Source organism: Mytilus edulis, chromosome 7 (assembly GCF_963676685.1).
Source record: "Mytilus edulis chromosome 7, xbMytEdul2.2, whole genome shotgun sequence".
Lineage (NCBI taxonomy): Eukaryota > Metazoa > Mollusca > Bivalvia > Mytilida > Mytilidae > Mytilus > Mytilus edulis.
In genome coordinates this window covers 22,321,532-22,341,521 of record NC_092350.1, presented here as the reverse complement: position 1 = coordinate 22,341,521, position 19,990 = coordinate 22,321,532, and the positions used below count along the sequence as shown (strand labels likewise).

At 32.0% G+C, this 19,990-nt stretch overlaps 1 protein-coding gene across 1 annotated transcript in view; it reads right to left on the bottom strand.

Moving 5' to 3' along the window:
* The window catches only part of LOC139481085 (uncharacterized), a 68,231-nt gene that overhangs the window by 6,594 nt on the left and 41,647 nt on the right, over positions 1-19,990 (bottom strand). The window contains exons 26-50 of the mRNA XM_071264175.1: positions 18,123-18,299; positions 17,378-17,525; positions 16,990-17,073; positions 16,649-16,800; positions 16,010-16,148; positions 15,331-15,540; positions 14,571-14,637; positions 14,183-14,346; positions 13,346-13,473; positions 12,932-13,073; positions 12,179-12,439; positions 11,473-11,515; positions 10,950-11,101; positions 10,255-10,346; positions 8,708-8,753; positions 8,287-8,535; positions 7,088-7,142; positions 6,304-6,473; positions 5,880-6,053; positions 4,801-5,013; positions 3,882-3,927; positions 3,445-3,608; positions 2,561-2,734; positions 1,791-2,000; positions 123-165 (exon numbers count right to left, since the gene is read on the bottom strand). Of these exons, the coding sequence (XP_071120276.1) occupies positions 123-165; positions 1,791-2,000; positions 2,561-2,734; positions 3,445-3,608; positions 3,882-3,927; positions 4,801-5,013; positions 5,880-6,053; positions 6,304-6,473; positions 7,088-7,142; positions 8,287-8,535; positions 8,708-8,753; positions 10,255-10,346; positions 10,950-11,101; positions 11,473-11,515; positions 12,179-12,439; positions 12,932-13,073; positions 13,346-13,473; positions 14,183-14,346; positions 14,571-14,637; positions 15,331-15,540; positions 16,010-16,148; positions 16,649-16,800; positions 16,990-17,073; positions 17,378-17,525; positions 18,123-18,299 (3,503 nt within the window). The remainder of the gene's footprint in view (positions 1-122; positions 166-1,790; positions 2,001-2,560; positions 2,735-3,444; positions 3,609-3,881; positions 3,928-4,800; positions 5,014-5,879; positions 6,054-6,303; positions 6,474-7,087; positions 7,143-8,286; positions 8,536-8,707; positions 8,754-10,254; positions 10,347-10,949; positions 11,102-11,472; positions 11,516-12,178; positions 12,440-12,931; positions 13,074-13,345; positions 13,474-14,182; positions 14,347-14,570; positions 14,638-15,330; positions 15,541-16,009; positions 16,149-16,648; positions 16,801-16,989; positions 17,074-17,377; positions 17,526-18,122; positions 18,300-19,990) is intronic.

Here is a 19,990-nt window from a genome sequence, read left to right as displayed (position 1 = left end):
TTGATCTGCTGAAATTTACAAAACATTCACATTTGATCAGCAATATATTAAAATAATTTGTTATGAAATAAGATAACAAAATGTACAGGACACACACTGATGTTTTAAGACTGATCACTTACTTGATCCTGATAACTTCTTGCAATCTTTCTTCTTTTTCTTCACCTAAAGAACATTCATTATTAAGCATTTAATGGTCATATATTTTTTATCAGATTGCATATACAAAGAGATTCAGTATAAAACAAGAATGTGTCCATAGAACACAAATGCCCCACTCGCACTATCATTTTCTATGTTCAGTGGACCGTGAAATTGGGGTCAAAACTTTAATTTGGAATTAAAATTAGAAAGATCATATCATAGGGAACATGTGTACTAAGTTTCAAGTTGATTGGACTTCAACTTCTTCAAAAACTACCTTGACCAAAAACTTTAACCTGAAGCGGACGGACGAACGGACGCACAGACAGACGGACGAATGGACGGACGAATGGAGGCACAGACCAGAAAACATAATGCTCCTCTACTATCGTAGGTGGGGCATAACAAGTAAAACTGTGAGCAGTAGCTCACTGATGATACCCCTGCCGAAATATTTCTGTAAACAGGAAGTTGTTGAGTGATGAATCTGAAAACGCATCACACAGTATAACTTACTTATATAAACCCTGAAACCAAATTTTCAAAATCCTTGTATTGTTGTTCTTCAGAAAAATGTGACGAAAGTTTTCAACTTTGCTATCATATGTAAAATGTTACAAGTGTTCGGTCAACAGGAAGCTGCTAAGTGATGTATTGTAAAATGCATCACACGGTATAACTGACCTATATTAACCTTGAAAACAAATTTCAGAAATCCCTGCTTAGCAGTTTCTGAGAAAAATGCGACGAAAATTTCAACTTCCCTATCATGTGAAAAATAATACAAGTGTTCAGTAAACAAAGTTGTTGAGTGATGAATCTGAAAACGCATCACACGGTATAGCTGACTTTTACAAACCCTTAAACCAAATTTCAAAAATCCTTGTAACATAGTTCCTGAGAAAAATGTGACAAAAATATTCATGGGACAGATGGACTGATGGATGGATTGACTGACAGATGGATGGATAGACAGAGGTAAAACAGTATACCCCCACTTTTATTAAGCTGGGGTATAACTATATTAGAACAATATACACAAAGTCATAAAAGAAATGTCTGAATCAAATGTCAAAAGTTACAATATATGTTGCAGATTCTGAAAAGTTTCAAGCTCTTTTACGTTTGATGAAAATCTGATGACTAAAAATTAAATTTAAAGTTATAAAATGTATTGCCAATATCTTTTTCTGAGTGACAAGCTCCTACAAAAGTATTTTTTCAAAGACATGACTCTTGAATGTGACCTTTATATATTTGAAATTCCATTTGCTCACAGCACAGGAAAATTCAGGATCATAAGTTGCAGATACTGTGTGTTTATTATTATTTATGGTCTACCAATTGTCTTTGATACTGTGACTTAAGGTTCTCTAAGAATTCAAATGTTATTCAAAAGACACATTTTCTATTGGTTTACATGCAGACATTAAAAACACAATAAAATTCAAATATCCATGTGGAGAACATACTATTTATCCTCAATCCATGAAAATTTGTAATCCCCCCCCCAAAAAAAAACAGAACCTAAAAATTAAGCAAAATCTGTATTCAATAGTCAGTAATATCATTCCGGAATAAAGTATCTTTACCTCATGTATAAATGTAACAAAAAAAACAAACAATATACTGAGTACAATACTCACCCCAGTTATAATGGAAGAAAGGTAACTCAAAGGTAAATTTCTCTATCCCTCCTTTGATGACATAATTACAGGTATCAATATACAGGTAAATATTGAGTGACAGATCCAGGTAGTCAAAGTGATAACAACAGTCTATGCCTGTACAGTAGTCTGGGACGTAACATGTTAAAGCTGAGGGTAAATCGGGTAATGATAATGGCTTGGGACATTCTATAAACAAAATCATAACAAACTATAAACATAAAAACAAATACAATTGTAAACCTTAAATAAAATAATACCAAATAGTCACCTTTAATAAAAAAAAAAATAATACCAAATAGTCACCTTTAATAAAAACAAAAATAATACCAAATAGTCACCTTAAATAAAAAAAAATAATAATACCAAATAGTCACCTTTAATAATAATAAGAAAAAAAAGACTATTGTTCCATAGTTAAAAAACCAAAAAATAAAAAAAAATCGCAAACTCAATTTTTTGAAAAACTTACAAAAATATTCAATGAAAACAAGACAGCTGTTTATAGAAAGAACACATTTTCTCGTTTGGATTGTTTTACATATGTCATTTTGGAGCCTTTTATAGCTGACTAAGCAGTATAGGTTTTGCTCATTGTTGAAGGTTGTATTGTGACATATAGTTGTTAATTTATGAGTCATTTGGTCTCTTGTTGAGTGTTGTCTCATTGTCAATCATACTACATCTTCTTATTTTTAAAATCAGTATATGTTCCTAGTACAAGCACTGACTGTCCCATGCATACGTACCACTTTTCCATCCCTTTACTGCAGGAGAATACATCTCTGACTGAGGGTCACATGAGGGTTTCTTTAACATGACATCAAGTCCTAGCTGTTGTAACAATATCTTGACAAATTTCCCCTGTAACTGCCCTGCGATCTCTGCTCCAACCTGACTTGCCCAATCAGTCAAAGAAAAGTCTGAAAAAATCAAATAAACAACAAGTTACAATTTATGGAGGCAGAGGCAAATAAGTAATTTCAAGTATTCATAGAACTGTATGTTACTTTGTGAGCAGGTATCAACAAAACCCATGTTATTTAATTTAATATCTGTAAAAGAAGTTCATGTTGCAGCCATGGTATGATTACATGGCATTTTGGATTGTCAATAACATCTAAAAAATTTAAGTCATCAGTAAAAGTATGTGGCAAAATATTGATAAATTGCAAAAACTCTTTTTTCATGGTTTGGTGGGCTTGGCCTAAATATTGGCTTCAATAATCAAAGAATAATCAGAAAACCCTAATTTTAAGTCCTTTATTGAGCTTTCTGATATTTCAATTAAAAGCTTGAAGAAATTACTAATTCAGAAAAAATTTCAATAGCACAACAAAATGAATTCTGAAAAACAATGTCCACAGTCTCAAAAGCTGCCCTATTCCCATTTGCATCTGATACGTATACAAAGACTGACAAAATAAACAGAACTTATAGCATGATTTGTAAGTAAGAAGTATCTTAGTATTGCAGCTTTTAATTTCTTTTTATCTTGATATATTTCATGTGATTTTGTAAATTAAATGTCCAACATCTTGTTTTGGTATATGTCATTTTTTCATCTCCTTTTTCAATTAGTAATTGAACTAGACACTTATTCTTAAAAGTAACATTTGTTGATAGTTCTTACTTTTGAGACTCATGGTGGCCTCCATGTCACACATTGGCTGAGGTACTTCCGTTCCCTGGAATATTGCTTCATCAACTTCACATGGCTTCCCTTCTTCCAGACATGTCTTTACATTTAAATCTATCACAAACTTTTTCTGTTCTGGAGGTTTCTTTATGGTAAACCTGAAATAAATAATACAACAAAATAATATGATTTTCAGCAGGTTGGAACCAATCGTCCTGTAAATGAAACCTTATTTTCATCACATTTGTTCCTAATTTCTTTTGAGTAAAATATAACACTTATTATTATCTTAAAATCAGTCAGACATTTTTCTTAAAAAAAAACCATTGAAGTTATTCAAAAGATTTTGTGCTTGTTTTGTTGTTTGCTTTGGTTTCACTACTGGAACTCATTTTCACAGAATTGTAGCTCTATACAGCTGCAGTACTTACTCAAGCTGTATTACTCCATCTGCTAGAGAAATCTTCTCCTTCTTCCCTAAAATATAAGAACATTACAATGTCTTAAAGTCTATTACTTTTTGATAATTACTCAATATAGAATACTGTAAATTCAGAAATTATTGTGTGCATTTATTATTGCGATTTTGTCATTTTTGACTAAAATGCAATTTTAATTTTAGCAATATTAAAAAAAAATCCGGTTTAATTCATATAAAAAAAATCAAAATGAGAGTTTAAATTATTGCGATTATACCCCTGTCGCATTTTTCGCAATAATAAAAACATCGCAATAATTTCTGAATTTACAGTACTTAGACTATGTGGTATAATTGCCAATGGGACAACCTTCCACCAGAGACAAAATGACATAGATGTTAGCATTTTCAGGTCAAGATATTGCCTCCAATATCAATCATATTTTGTAAAAATCTATTCAGGTCATTTATAGAATTGGTTACTTCATTGTAAGGTCTGTTTTTATCCTTTATGTCCAAATTGAATTTTCCTTTCAGTTTTCTTAGTTTTCCCCTTTGGTAAAACTTAATGAATTGTTTATTCTTAAACTTTCTTGTATTCTTAGTATGCTTGCATAATTTGCATTCATTATACATCAAACATTTATCAATCAACTGCATGTAAAATAACATGGGATACATGTTAGCAATTATTTCATAACTTTTAGCTTTTAATAAATCTTACTTCAATAATGTTGTCAGCACTTCATAAGTATTGTCAAGGTATATATAGCCATCTTTAAATAAGATCTTAACTTTTAAACATGAAAATTACTGAAATGGGAGAGCTTACAAAAGTTCATTTAATTCATCTGCTTTTTTAGCTGTTAAAAATGAAGGAAATCTACATAGTTGATCCCATATCTAAATTCAACCTGCAAATCTTTACTTACCCCATTCATATTCAAATAGAGAGAATGTGTTGTTGATTGTATTGATACCAAAACTGAGTGTATACTGACAGGGATCCAGTAAGAAGAATGGATGGAGTGTCAGTCCAAGGTATGGTATCTCCACACAACATTCTATACCAGTACACGTCTCAGTGAAGTGACAACTCATCATGTCCTCTATGTTTGGTAGGTTAAAGATACTCAGGGGACATTCTGAAATTATAACATTAACATAAATATATTAATAATCATTATTGAGGGTGGTAAAGGGGGGGTGCTTGCACGAAAAAAACGTGAAATAAGACATAATTTGTTTCACGTTGAACGTGAAATAATTTCTGTAATGAACGTTTCACGAAAAATAAATACTTTTATTTGAACCTTTTGTGACTGAGTCACTGTCTTCTTGTATATATTAACTCTTTGTTTTACTTGATATTCCCGATTTAGTATACACATTTATGATATGATTGGTTTACGGCTTTTAAAAAAGTATTTCTTGACGATCCCTGCCAAGTGTTTGAATTTTATTTGAAAAATACCAAGCATGCAAAATAAGACTTTGAAAATCATGATGCACGTAAAATTAAATAAGCAGAACACGTTGAACGAGACACCCGTCTTGCACGACTGAACGTCAAATAAAAAAGTAAAAGCATGTTGAACGTGAAATAAAAAATGGCTATCACGTTGCACGAAAATAACCCTTTACCACCCTGATTATTAAGAGCATTTGTTCCATTTGTAGTATTACAAAGAAACTTGTATTTCATGACAATAGACAAATCTTTGTTTGGAGGGTTAAAGATACCATGGGGATATTCTGAAAATATAACAGTATAATAATGTCTGTCGACAATATTCTATATGAAATTTTGGCAATATTCCATGGGGGACAATATCTTCTGTTACAATAACCTATTATATGTCTCTGCTGTAAGGCCTTTAACAATGAGAAACCACATAATATATAGTCTGCAATAAAGAGTAATTTTATTTGATTCTTCATTCTTTTACACTGAATATTTTTTTTTTTAAATGTGTTTTTTTTTTTTGGTAAATATAAAACAGCTCCCTACCATTGTTCCATCCTTGTACAGCCGGACTGTATGGTGGTCTCCTCTTGTCACACTTTCGTCCACTGAAGAATTCTTCCAAGCCCAATCTTTCTAGGATAAACTGAACAGCTCCTTCTTTCAGTCCTGCTTTTAATTCTAAACCAAAATCTTTTGCTATTTCTGAGACCGAAAAGTCTAAAAATTAAGAACAATGTTTTAGTGAATAAATACAATTAAGCCATTTAACGGTAACTTAATTCCTGCTTGCATGATCCCTATAGTCTCAATTGAGGTTCATGCATCTGATATTTTACCATGACAAAGGTAGAATACCTGATTATTCAAACTTATTGTTCTATACATTTAACATTCTCAATAAAAACAAAATGTTTTAAAATATTATCAACATAAACTTTTCTCTTTCTCATAATAACTAAAATCTCACTCTTCATCATATCTGTAAAGTTTTTAGAACATGCTGGTATTTCCTGGTGTTGCAGCATATGTAGTCCATGCTCTGGTATACAGAATGGGTCATCACCCAGGGGGAAACAAATGGTAATCTTTACATCTACGATAAATCCTTGACCATTAGGCATCTTGTCTATGGAATAACTAAAAAAACAAAAAAATGGTCAGTAGATTTTCAATCCTAATAACTATAGAGTTATACAAATTTTTATTGATCTATCATGACAAGAACATCTTTTATTGTTTTTTATTGATAAAAAGGAGGATGGTTTAAACTAACAAAGTCTCATTCAGCAATCACAATTTTAACAAGCTGGCTGGTTTTTGTATACATTTATTGAGTTTTTTAGGGCAGAGAGGGTTTTTCCAGTAGGAAAATATTTTTGGCAGCCTGTCTCTGTTAGTCCATACATTTTTTCAACTCATCCAGATTAAGGTGTAAGACAAATGGCTATAGTTGAAAACTGTATTTCTACCTCATAATGCCTTTCTACATATTGTGTTGGATTGTTGTCATCTTGATATTTTCTGGTTCTCAGCAGTACTTTTAGAGGAGTAGAATTTGATTTATTTTCCAACCAGATCCTATGCTAGACATTATTCCATTGCTGCATCCCTTGTTTTGTAACGTCAGTGAGGTTTTGGATAAAGTGGAATTTTGAGAGTGGAATTAGAACTCTCACTTCAGAGAAAAAAAAATGTCTGATATATAGACTGCAATTTAAATTACAAGTTTGTTCATCGAACTATAAACTTACTTAATGGTGATAGGAGGCTTGTCCCCTTTTCCAATAGTCAAGACGCCTGGTGTACCTGTAAAAAGGTGTAAGAAATTCAAATTATTGTCATAAGTCTAGAACACATATCATTAATGCAAAAATTACTGGGCGCAGTAGGAAAAGTTGCACAGCTGACAAACTTGGAAATGAGCAAATTTTATTTACTCAAAAACGATGGCATCCTGAAAATTATGCAATTCACCACAAAATAGAGTTATAATTTCTGACATTTTATTCAAAAATATATTACATCTCACAAAATGTATTTTGTCCTTTTTTTGCATACAATGAATGTTTAGATAAAGCAGTCCAGCTGAACAGGAAATAATTTTAACTACATGTATTTCAAAATATCAGTTGAGCTTAAAAAGTATGAATGCTATATAATTTTCATAAAACACAATGACCAGGTAAAAGGACATAACATTATCTTACCTCCTATACATTTCCAGGAATATGATTGGTTAAAAGCGTCCGCGTGCAAACCATGTATATTTGATATTAGGTTAGTAGGGAGGCGGGGCTTATCTCATACACGGTTAGTAGTGGAGTTATGTCCCTTTATATTCCTTATTAGGTAAGAAGGGGGAGGGGCTTATTTCATACACGGTTAGTAATGGTGTTATGTCCCTTTATAAAAAACAAAACGGTACTGAGAAAAAATCTTAAAAGTTCCAACAGACAAAGAAATTGATGATTAAGATTGAAACAAATTCATAAAACACATTTAAACCTTACAAGTTGTTATTGTTGCCATCTGTTTTTGTAGGATCAATGGAAGTATTTTCTTAGTGCTAACAGTATTGAAGACTTGCTCATTTTGAGAATCACTAGTCTTAATTTCACACGTTAAGATAGTTGGTAAGATAAATTCGTTACATAGTGTGCTAGTGACGTAATACGGTATATATGGGGTCAGTAAATTCCATATGGGGATTCGAGCTTCGCTCTCACCCCATATGGAATTTACTGACCCCATATATACCGTATTAGGTCACTAGCACACTATGTAACTAATAATATTCAGTGTAAATGTATATTTCACAATTTATTTCATGCCAAAATGTAAATTGGTCATTTATCATTGATAAAATTAGCAACAACAATAATATGTATAATGAAAATAATATACTGCAACTAAGAGTTTGATGCTTAATCATGCATGTTCAAGTACTTACCCCAATCATAGTTCAATAATACAGTTTTATGTTGGAAAGGTCCAAACTTAATGTCAATATCAAAATCACATGGGCTCATTTTGAACCAGAATGGTATGTTGTATGACACATGGAAATCACCGAACGGTAACTTAAATGATAGGTCCAGACCACAATTAAGTCCAAAACAATTCTGTGGCATCTCACATCTCAACATGTTCCTGATGGCCGCTGGGAGGTACTTCTGGGGATTGATGTCCACTGGACAGTCTGTTTTGAAAACAAAAATAATTGCATAAATTCTAAAAGATTTGGAATTTTCATCAGTCGTGTTAAAATATTATATTGTATGAAGGGCAAAGTAAATTAGACTAATTATATGGTTTTGATTAAAATATAAAATTGTGGAGCTTCAAGTCTGAATGAAACATTCAATATTTACCTTTAGGTCCCTCTGGAATACTGAAATGTATCTTTTTAAAGGTTGTCTGAAAGTAGAAAATATGTAATTCATATCATTATTTGAATCAACAGATTTTCATGGATTGAGTTAAAATTGCATTTCAGTGGATGCTTGAATATTAACCAAAATCTACGTATAAGCTACTAGGAAATTTGATTTTTGTTGAACGCTCCAATTTGTAGTTGACATTTACCCTCCAAATCCGAGATCAGCTGTTCATAAGATACTCTAAACTTCATCAAACAATAATTTGAAATGCTGGTATTCGTTTGACAATGATATTGGACATTGGATTTATATGATGAATTGACATTTACTACGCTTTTCAATACTTCTTCATAATATTTTTTATTATCGCTATTTTGAGAATTTTTCCTTTGATCTTTCTTTGTGTTAATTTATTTATATCATGCTACTCGCCTGAGATGGAAAATTATCGCTAGAAACTAAGGAGGCACGTGGTGTTGCTAATGAAATTGACAAAGTCGTCATCATACCTGTCAACCTGTGACGATGAAAATGCAGGTCCTGCATTGAGGAATGAAATCTCAGGTCAAAACATGTACGAACATTTTTTCGAGCTGAATTTCAGTATTTAGGGGACATTATTATTTCATTGCTCTTTGAAAAGCTTTTGATAAATTTTTGTGACACTACCTTATCTCATTTGGTTGTTGATTTTATTGACATTTCTACATTGTGCTACATGCTAAGTGTGAGTGGCTGTACAGCCTTTGCCCAACTTCTGTTTCATATTACAATTGTAATTAGGGGAAGGTAAAATAAAGTTAAACAGTTAAAGGAAGTAAAGATGAAAAAAATAATTTTCAACTTTTTTTTTTTATAATTGTATTTAGGTATGAATTTAATAAAAAGTTATATTTCAATAATTATTTTAATTCTATTTGTTATAGATTTAATCTTTTTTACCCCAGAAACGTATATATAAGAAACAATTTTGAATGGTGACAAAAAAGGGGAAGTAACTCAAGTTGAAAAATGTTTGTAAAACAACAGTGAAATTTATTTACGACCTAAAGATAAGGTAATTGGTGTTAATTAACAGTGTGTTTGACACCAAAGCTGTCAAGTGAAGCCATGCACTTAATGGGTCACTTAATTTGACAGATTACACAGCTAGCTGTACTTCTGTTGATGGAAGAATTACGAATTTGCCGGTATTTCAAAGGAAAATCACTTATGAAATCAATATCAATGCTTAGAAATCCAGGTGAAAACGGGTCATTTTCGAAATTCCCGGGTTATTCATTGACCCGGTGGGTGTCCCGGGTAATCCCTCAGAATTGTGAAAATCTCTTGTCACACCCGCAGAATACGGGTCAGTTGACAGGTATGGTCATCATAAATAAAATAGCGATAAACAGATTATCATTGGTCATCTCAACTCAATTGCTTTTCTCGGTTTCGCCATACCGGCTCAAGCGAGAAAATCAATCTTGTTGAGATGATCAACGATATTCTATAAGTATTACCAAAACTGCTTGACATATAATTTATTGTTTTACCTCCAGTCCCATCTGTTTTATAACTAAATCAAATGCCTGTCCAGTAAGCTTTCCACCAAGTGCAGTCAGGAAACCAGCAAAAGAACCACCTCCTGTGTTTAACAAAATATTTATACTATATTGGGACTATATAACATTTTTTTTTTTAACCCACCCAAAAAAAGTGTGATGGAAGGAGGATTTTGTCCTTCTTGTGATAATTGCGATATTTACATACGATTGAAAAGAATTTAAAAACGACATTTGAACAAGTTTTCTTTTCAAATATATGAAACTGAAGGTAGAAGTAGTTATTTAAAAAAGAAGGTGAGAAGCTAAAAAAAATTTTTTTTAAATGGCCTCAAATGAAAAGCAACAACTATTTTCCAAAGTTTAACTTAATCTTATAAAAAAAGCATGTGTACTATCTTTTGAATGTTCAAAACACCCATGTTCATGTATATTTTAGTCTTTATCTTAACAGTTACAAGTAAGTTATCAGCAGAAAACATGTTTTCTTTTCTTTTCTTTTTTTTTCGGGGTGGGGTGCTGGGGGTGTTCTTTTACATATTGTGGATGGAGAGTTGTCTCATTGGCACTCATACCACATCTTCTTATATCTAAGATCTTAATAGCTCTTCGGTTCAATTGAAGGTTTTGATATTACAATAGGATCACTAGTACTTCTATTATAAATAGAATATACAAAACTATACCTGGTAGTGTAAAGTTTTCATTACATATTGGTATAGGTATTTCCTGCTTTGTCAGTAAGTATTGATCTATTAATGGCTTTTCACCAACGACTATCTTCAATCCAAAGTCTATAATAAACATCTTTCTGTCATCATCCTTGTCTATATTCAATCTAAAATTCAAATATCAAGGATTAAATGTTTAAGCAAAAGTGCTACACAGATTTTTCCATCAATTTTATTACATAATACAAAACAAATTTCTCTAAGGTTTGTGATCTTCTTTAAAATAGAACAAAGAGTGCCATTTCATATAGACTTTATAAACACCTTGCCTTTATCATTCAAAAAGTATATTTTTATTCATCTTTTTGAAGCAACTAACTTTAATTCAACTATTATTTTAGCACATTGTACATGGTACATTTTTATGTTTATTCCATGTTATCAAACAAATATATTTTTTTATAAAAAAGAATAAAAAAAATTGTTGCTGTGTGACACAAAATATTAAACTAAGAGTATGATTTTTTTTTTAACTTACTTGATTTGTATATCTTTAGATATTGGAATATTTCTTTCTGTGCCTAAAATACAAGGTAAGTACATAAAATTTCAATTAAATGAAGTACATCTGAAAAATGTGTAAACAAGAATGTGTCCCAAGTACACGCATGCCCCATCCGCACTATCATTTTCTATGTTCAGTGGACCTTGAAAATCTCTAATTTGGCATTAAAATTAGAAAGATCATATCATAGGGAACATGTTTACTAAGTTTCAAGTTGATTGGACTTCAACTTCATCAAAAACTACCTCGACCAAAAACTTTAACCTGAAGCGGGACAGACGAACGAACAAAGGGACCAACAGATCAGAAAACATAATGCCCATAAATGGGGCATAAAAAGAGGGTGTAAAATGACAGCAAACTATCTTTTTATTACTAATTTGAAAGTGTTTATAATTGTAATCCCAAATAAGGGCCATAATGCCTGAAATGCAAAAGGGAAACTTGTCAATATAGAATATGACCTTGAATTAGTCATCAGTGAAAAACATATTAATATGTTCCAACAAGGGATGGAATCAGGACATCAAACACTTGAGGCAAGCACATAGCCAGAAGACCACAGAGGCAATTCTACCATTAATGAAGTTGCCTTACTTGCGGTTAAAACACATTTTAGTCAATGTTTTTGAGATTGTAGTAATTGAAACAATAAATTTCATCGTTTTAAACAACCTACCCCAATCATAACTAATCAAAACCAGTGTCTCCTTCCAGCCTTCAAATCCAAATGATAGGATAAATTTACAAAAGTCCACATCAATAAAGGCTCTGAAGGCTTTTGTATAGGCAGGAATGTTTGCTCCCAGGTCTATGGAAAAGTCTGTACAAGCATCAATCCTTAGACAGTTAGATGACACGGAATAGTATAAATGGTCCTTCAGAAAATCATTTGTGATCTCCGGTAAAAGGTTATGGTCCTTTCCAAATAACTTGCAACCTGAAAATGCAACAAACATTTATAAATTATCACAGTTTTACCAGTTTTCATAGAAATCTATGCCACAAATGTTACTTTACAAACGGATAAAATTTCTAAAGTGTTACTAGTAATTTCACTTTTTTTTACTTTTTGTGTCATGGTTTTCATTCCTGTTTTAAACATATCTAGGAATTATCATTGCTGTTCATAATCTTGACCACAGACAGCTTTGTGCTTGTAATATAGTCTGTATTATTTTATGTTTCTATGCTTTACTCTAGCGTCAAGAACTGTTTTAATTTTGAACCATATGTGAAATATGTAAAAACATGTTATTTAATGTTTCAAAGTACTGAATTTCCGCAAAATTTCATTCTGAGAATTTTTTTATTTTATTGCTAAGAAGTGATATAAACACAAAGGATTCTACAGATTTATTGATAAACTTTAATGGCATACGGTATAATAAGAAAAATTGTAGAAATATGATTTTGTGATCTAGGATCTTACGTCTGTCATCATCCTCAAGACGTTGTATTCTTTCATCATCTGTTCCAGTTACCACAAGTCCACGCTGTTTTAATTCCTCTGTCAGCTGACCTTTGGTCATTTTACCTGGCCTGGGACATGGTCCAGTGGATAAAAGAAGGTTCTATGCAAAAAACATATATTAGTTCATTACTTATATTATTATTAGTAGTCCATAACCACATGTTTAAAAATATTTTTCAAATTATTCTATCACAAATGATAAAAGAAGTCTTTACAAGGTTAAAAAACAGAAGCTTTTAACTTTGTTGGGGAAGAGAGGGTTGTTCAGAACAACATTTATTGGATATCTAGTTTCAATATTTTATGGTATCGTTATGTGTATTGTAGAACCACAACCAAAGCAGAATTCAATACAATACAATAAAATCCTACCTTTGGTAGTCCTAGAGCATTCAGGATTTCCCCAGCAGCAGCCTGGGTTATTTGTTTAGCTGCTGATTTACCAGCATTTTTCAGCCTCTCTAATACTGCCTCCTTACTGAAGAACTTTGACCAATCAACTACAATCAATACCAAATAAAAGTAAGTAAGTTAGTCAATAAACAAGAATGTGTCCATAGTACATGGTTGCCCCACTTGCTCTATCATTTTCTATGTTCAGTGGACCGTGAAATTGGGTCAAAAATCTAATGTGGCATGTAAATTAGAAAGATCATGTTATAGGGAACAGGTGTACTAAGTTTCAAGTTGATTGGATTTCAACTTCATCAAAAACTTCCTTGACGAAAAACTTTAACCTGAAGTGGGACAGACGGACAGACAGACAGACAAAAGGAGACACAGACAAGAAAATATAATGCCCATAAATGGAGGATAAAAACTAGAATTATAACTTGTTTGCTTAATTTCCAGTTGGAAAAATTAATGCACATTTATATTGAGAATAAATTGACAATTCAGAATAATCTAATTGGTTCCGACAACTCTACAACCTAAACATTTCTTGAAATTGTCCTGATGAAGCCTGCTTTGCAGGCTAAACATGTAGACCATAGCAAATAAACTTGCAGACCATTTGAAGTGTTGTTGTCAATTTGGAGTATTATTTTAATGTTGCATTCATTTGCATAATTTGACAACCCTGCATAACAAGGTATCCACTTCAGGGACTCTATCAAAATGATTCACACAGGCGTTGGTTCACCAAATGGAGTTTAATTTCTTGATATTGATCATTAAAACTTTGAAGATAAATCAAAATAGACGTACTTTTTGGCCATTCAAATGAACCATCGGGATGACAAATTGGTAGAGGAAGAATAGCATCCTTCAGTAAATCTACATAGACTACACAGTTGGATGTATCACTCTGGTCACAGAAACCTAAACCTACATTGGCAAACGCTTCCGAGTCGGTTTTCTGAATCTCTAATCTGGAAATATCAAACAAATATATAGTGAAAACCGATGATGATTCTTATTTATGTTAATATATCTTAGAAAATAAAATCTTAAATCTACAAACATGGTATAAAAAGATTATACGTAAATGTCCAAAATGTTAGAGAAATGAGTTCATCAGAAAAGCTCTCACATATCCAGTCCTTTGTCAACTTTTTCAAATAACACTATAAACAAATCTTAGCAGCATAAGTACCTAAGAATGATTTCTATTCCTCCAAGGATATTCATTTTGATTCCACTTCTAATATCTTTCTTCAGTCCTGCAATAAACAAAAGAAATGTAATAAACAAGAATGTGTCCTCAGTACACGAATGCCCCACTCGCACTATCATTTTCTATGTTCAGTGGACCGTGAAATTGGAGTAAAATCTCTAATTTGGCATTAAAATTAGATAGATCATAGCACAGGGAACATGTGTACCAAGTTTGAAGTCGATTGGACTTCAACTTCATCAAAAACTACCTTGACCAAAAACTTTAACCTGAAGCGGGACAGACGGACGGACGAACGAACGGACAGACGGACGGACGAACGGACAGACGGACGGACGGACGCACAGACCAGAAAACATAATGCCCCTCTACTATCGTAGGTGGGGCATAAAAAATATGCCTCTGTCAGGCACGAGGTAAACACATGACACGGTATTGAACAATTTTTATAAAGATGTTTATCCAAGATGATTTGCTTGTGCAAACAAAAAAACTAATGGATATTCAACAAACAAAGATCCAAACTGACAAATTCCTTTATTGTTTTTATGACTCATATCCTACACTCCCCCATTGTACAGAACAGTCCATTAAAAACTTGACACTGGTGTCAGTAATTTCAATCATTAAAGCTGACAAGTGTCGTCAAGGTGTGGAGAACATAACATGACAACTACCACATGTCTTCATGTGTGTGTACCTCATTGACCAACCCTAACAAATTTCACCTTATACTTACCATCAATGTGTATATCCAACTTTATACTATTGTGCCAATCATCAATACCATAATGGAATTCCATCTGACAAGGATCAAACCTGGCATAGGCCTTGACTGTGTGTAGGAACATGAAAAGTTTGACATTTATACAACATTCCACTCCCATACACATGGGGTCAAAGGTACAGACAAGGTTCTCAGGCATGGTGAAGGATAACAAGGGACATTCTGGAAATATATAATAGAATATTTAGATATGCAATAGATTGATTGATTGATTGGTTGGTATTTAAGGCCACATTAACACTATTGGCTATGTCTTAGATGTCAGTTTATATTTGTGAAGGATGCTAGAGAACTGTCAACATTTGGCAAATAAAAGCTGATATAATGGAAGGTGAAATAAAAGATGTTAGTTAATCCAAACAACTCTTCAAATGGAAAAGCTCAAAAAACATTTTATCAATCTTTTTCACAAAAAATAAAACAACATGAAATAATTCATCAATTTTTAGTAACATCTTTAATACAATTTAATAACACATCTGTGCATGGTTGCTACTACACATTTAAAAATCCTGTTAAGATAGTTTAACTTATAAGCAAAACTATTTCGATGTCCTTCAAAGACATGAATCAAGTAGTCTGGGAATTGTTGTTAGTCTAATGTTAGTTGTACACAGATATTTCTACATACGATTGTCAGCCTGTGTAAGACGTTTAATCATCTGATCTCTGGTACCAGTAAAAGGTTTGCCTCTCTCCATAAGCTCCTGAACAAGTTGGTCATCTGTAGCTTGTGCTGGGTTGAAACATGGTTTGTTGTCAATTATTTTCTAAAAAGATTGGTACTTTGGTGAAATTTATTTACTAAAAATTTATGACATTTGATATTTAGTTGCTTTTCACTATTCGCCTAAAGTTAAGCATATTTTTAAATACTTCAGATAATCAAAGAAAATAAAAATAAAGCACCCCCTTTTCCTCAAATAAATTAACAACTAAAAAAAGCTGGCTCTGCTGTGGAATCGGGAGGATGCCTAGGACTAGAGCCTCTAGTCTCTGCATCTCTGCATTAGTTTTTTGGCTCACTGCCTATGCTTATAATAGGGCACTTTTGGGAAAAAGTCTTCAAGATATTTTAACTTGTGTCTTTTTAATGAAAAACAATTTTCCCCTTTATAACAAGAATTTTGACTACATACTATAATTTTACATCAACCTTGAAATCATTTGATTATTTAATCTATGACCTTTTCTTCAACTTATAAATGACTTGTTGTTTTCAAGCTAAGTTTATTATTTCTAGTAACATGTCAATATTTTAAAGTCTTACCTTTATAGTTTTCATTACATCAGCCATTTTATTCACGCTGTCTGTCATTTTAAGTTTTTGTAGGAAGTTTATAATAGTTCCCATCTTTAATCTCTTTATTGAGAATTTCTTGAAGAAAGTGTTGGCTTTGTGTAGCAGCGTCATAAAAGGGTCTGTGAATGCAAGAATACATAGATTAATATCTGCCGTTTTCACTTGGTAAACAACATACATAATAATTTGGATCTTTTGAAATAAACTCTATTCTATAAAAATTTCGCAAACACAAAAAAAAATCATTTAGATTAAAAAGTAACATAAACAAAACAGGAAAAGTAAACTAAATTATTGTGTGCTCTTACTTTTTTTGTCACTTCCTCCAAACAATGATCTTTTCTTTCTGACCCCTGAACTCTCAAACTTGTTGTACATTCCACCAGGATCACCTACAAATACACAATTTTCAAATTTTTAATCTTACTTTCACTTTGTAATAAAATGACATACACCGATAAAATCCAAACCAATCCTAAATTTTTTTTTTTAAATGAGATTAACAAGCTGACCGGATGTCAATCAGCCAAAATGAAATCTTTGTTCAATTTGCTTTTACGTAATGACAACAGCATGTGACCTTGTAAATGTATGGAAAATCATCTATAAATGTGATTAAATTTGTTATTTTACAAATTACAACTGATGAAATAAATTCAGTTATGTTTTACAATATCTGCTCCATTATACATTTACTTTTAATGGATGAAACTTCAGAGCCTGGATTATCAGAAGAACTTAAATCAGAAGGCTGATCTACTGTACTGGTTATCTCTGGAGTGGTGTCTTCAGCAGGATCTTCTTCTCCCAAACATAATATACACCCTTCTGCTATTGTTTCAAACTGGAATAAAAGATCAATGTATTCATAGAACATAGATAGCCCATCTTGTTAATATGCAAGAGTCGATGTACTATGCATTGTTTTTCTCTTTGGCACATTCCCCATTTCTATTCTCAATTTTATTCAGCAATTTTTCATTTATAAAGAGACCTAGCTCAAGAAGGGGTGAAATGCAGCCAACCAAATTAAATTGAGCTTGATCTATATTTGGTGGTGACAAGCAAGTACAAAATATTTGGTTGATGCAAATTGAAGTTAGGCTGCTGAAAAGAAATGGCAAATTACGCAATTTTTTCATTTATAAAGGAACATAACTTGAGATTGGCAAAAGTGAACCTACCCAAACATGAACTTCATCTATGTTTGGTGGTAATAACATTTGGTTGATATTAACTAAAGTTAGAGAAAGGAAACAAATTTCTGACTGTATGTACTAACAGACCTACTTAATACCTTTTAGTAAATACAAACTATGTATATAGAAATGTTTTATTATCTGACAGTAATCTTTATACTTAATACATGCAAGATATTGATTTGGGATAGTGTTTAAGCATCAGGCTGTTGAGGCTAGTATAATTTTAACAAAAATCTTACCTTCCACACCAGTTTATAATCATCACATTTTTGATCCCATACTGGTACAGAGAATGGTCTGCCTTCAAAGAACCTTGTAGGATCTATAAATCCTTCTTCTCCCTTCTCAAAGGCCACATGTATATGATTCATACAGCCTGAATGTGTAGCCGTTCCAATCTTTACACCAGCTGATACCTTTAAAAGTATTTTCGAAAAAAATTTTCATTTTTCATAAGGTTATATTTGTAAATATCAATCAAAAGAAAGAGACATGAAGCCAACATTAGGCAAATAAAAACATCAAAAAGATATCTAGACGTCAACCTACAGTATTCAACAGTAAGAGATTGTCTTTCATCCTTTTTACATGCATCACTAAGGACAAGGAAATTAAAATTGCTGTGAAAAGTGCAACTCGACATACCTTGTTTGTTTACCTGAAAAGGCCTATTCTAAAGAAATTATTAGCACTTCAAGAAGTTAATTATGACAATAATATAGGACTCCACATATACTCAGCGTTAAAATAAATTGATCAAAAAAAGAATTCCTACCTACAAATATTTAAAAAAAAAAAAAAAAATCATATGTATATATATATATATATAAACATATTGACACCGTATGTTTGTGGCATAACATCGTGGCCACAAGTTAAATTTTTTTTCTGTTTAGTATTAAATTTATATTAAGATCCATTTTGTTACATCTTGTGATCAATTTTATTTGGCAATCGCCAATGGCAGTCAGCAGGGTTAAAGAACATCAGTTGTTCGACCTGTTAGTCAAATGCGTTTTGTTTAAATATACTTTTTCACTTTTTTGGTCTTTTGGAAAATGTTGTTTGTGCTGTTTTTAGACCCTTCTGCAACGAAATTTGTTTTACATGCACACATATAAAAATTGCGGTTTTTATCCAACGCAATCATAGGTTTGAACGTAGTTTTCAATTTAGACTCGTGTATATGTCGTGTACAAGTTGCGATTTTGTACAGGTTATAACATGTACAAAAATATTGTACATGTTATAACTTGTATAATGCAAAAATACAAGTTATAACATGTACAAAAGTACCTCATACATGTTATAACCTGTACAAAATATTGCTTAAAAATGGTTTTAACTTGTACAAAATTTAAAATAAATCTTAATGAAGTAAAATATACATTTAAATTCACCAATGCATAACATGCATAAAGAATAACAATAAATAGGCCAGAACGTGTCTTTTTCTGTACAGGACAATGATAAAAAAAACATGAAAAAGTTTTAGAAATATATGTTTCATGACTTATGTTGGCAAAATGTGTTTCCGTGTAATTGTATGTTTTAAATCCATTATGGCTTAAATAAGTGTGAAACTATTAACTAAAAGCTTGCATTCCTCAATGACAATTACATTAGATACTAGTAACTAAATTCTTCCAAAAAAATTAAGAACGATTCCTAATAATTTTGGGAAATACTCCTCCCTTTCGTTTTTATAGCATGCAAAGACTAAAACAATGTCTTATATGCTTACCCTGTAAAAGCGAGAGAGAGAGGAAATAGTTTCCATCGGACCACGCTTCATTATCAATATCTTTGGATCTACTCTTCAACATTTTTGGCCTTCAGCATGACTTATGTAAATTTATAACTCAATTTTTGTTTATAATCTATAAGATCATTGCATGAGGCGAATGTCATTTTGATGTTTTAAATATATATCCTCTACTTTGAAAGCATGTATTTGTGGCCTTTGGATGTTGTCTGCTCCATGGGCGGGTTGTTGTCTTTTAGACACATACCCCGTTTCAATTCCCAATTTTATTTGTAGACACATCTATTCTGGCAATCCTCTTATGTCTTTTATTGTCAACTAGAATGAAAGTATTTTACTATT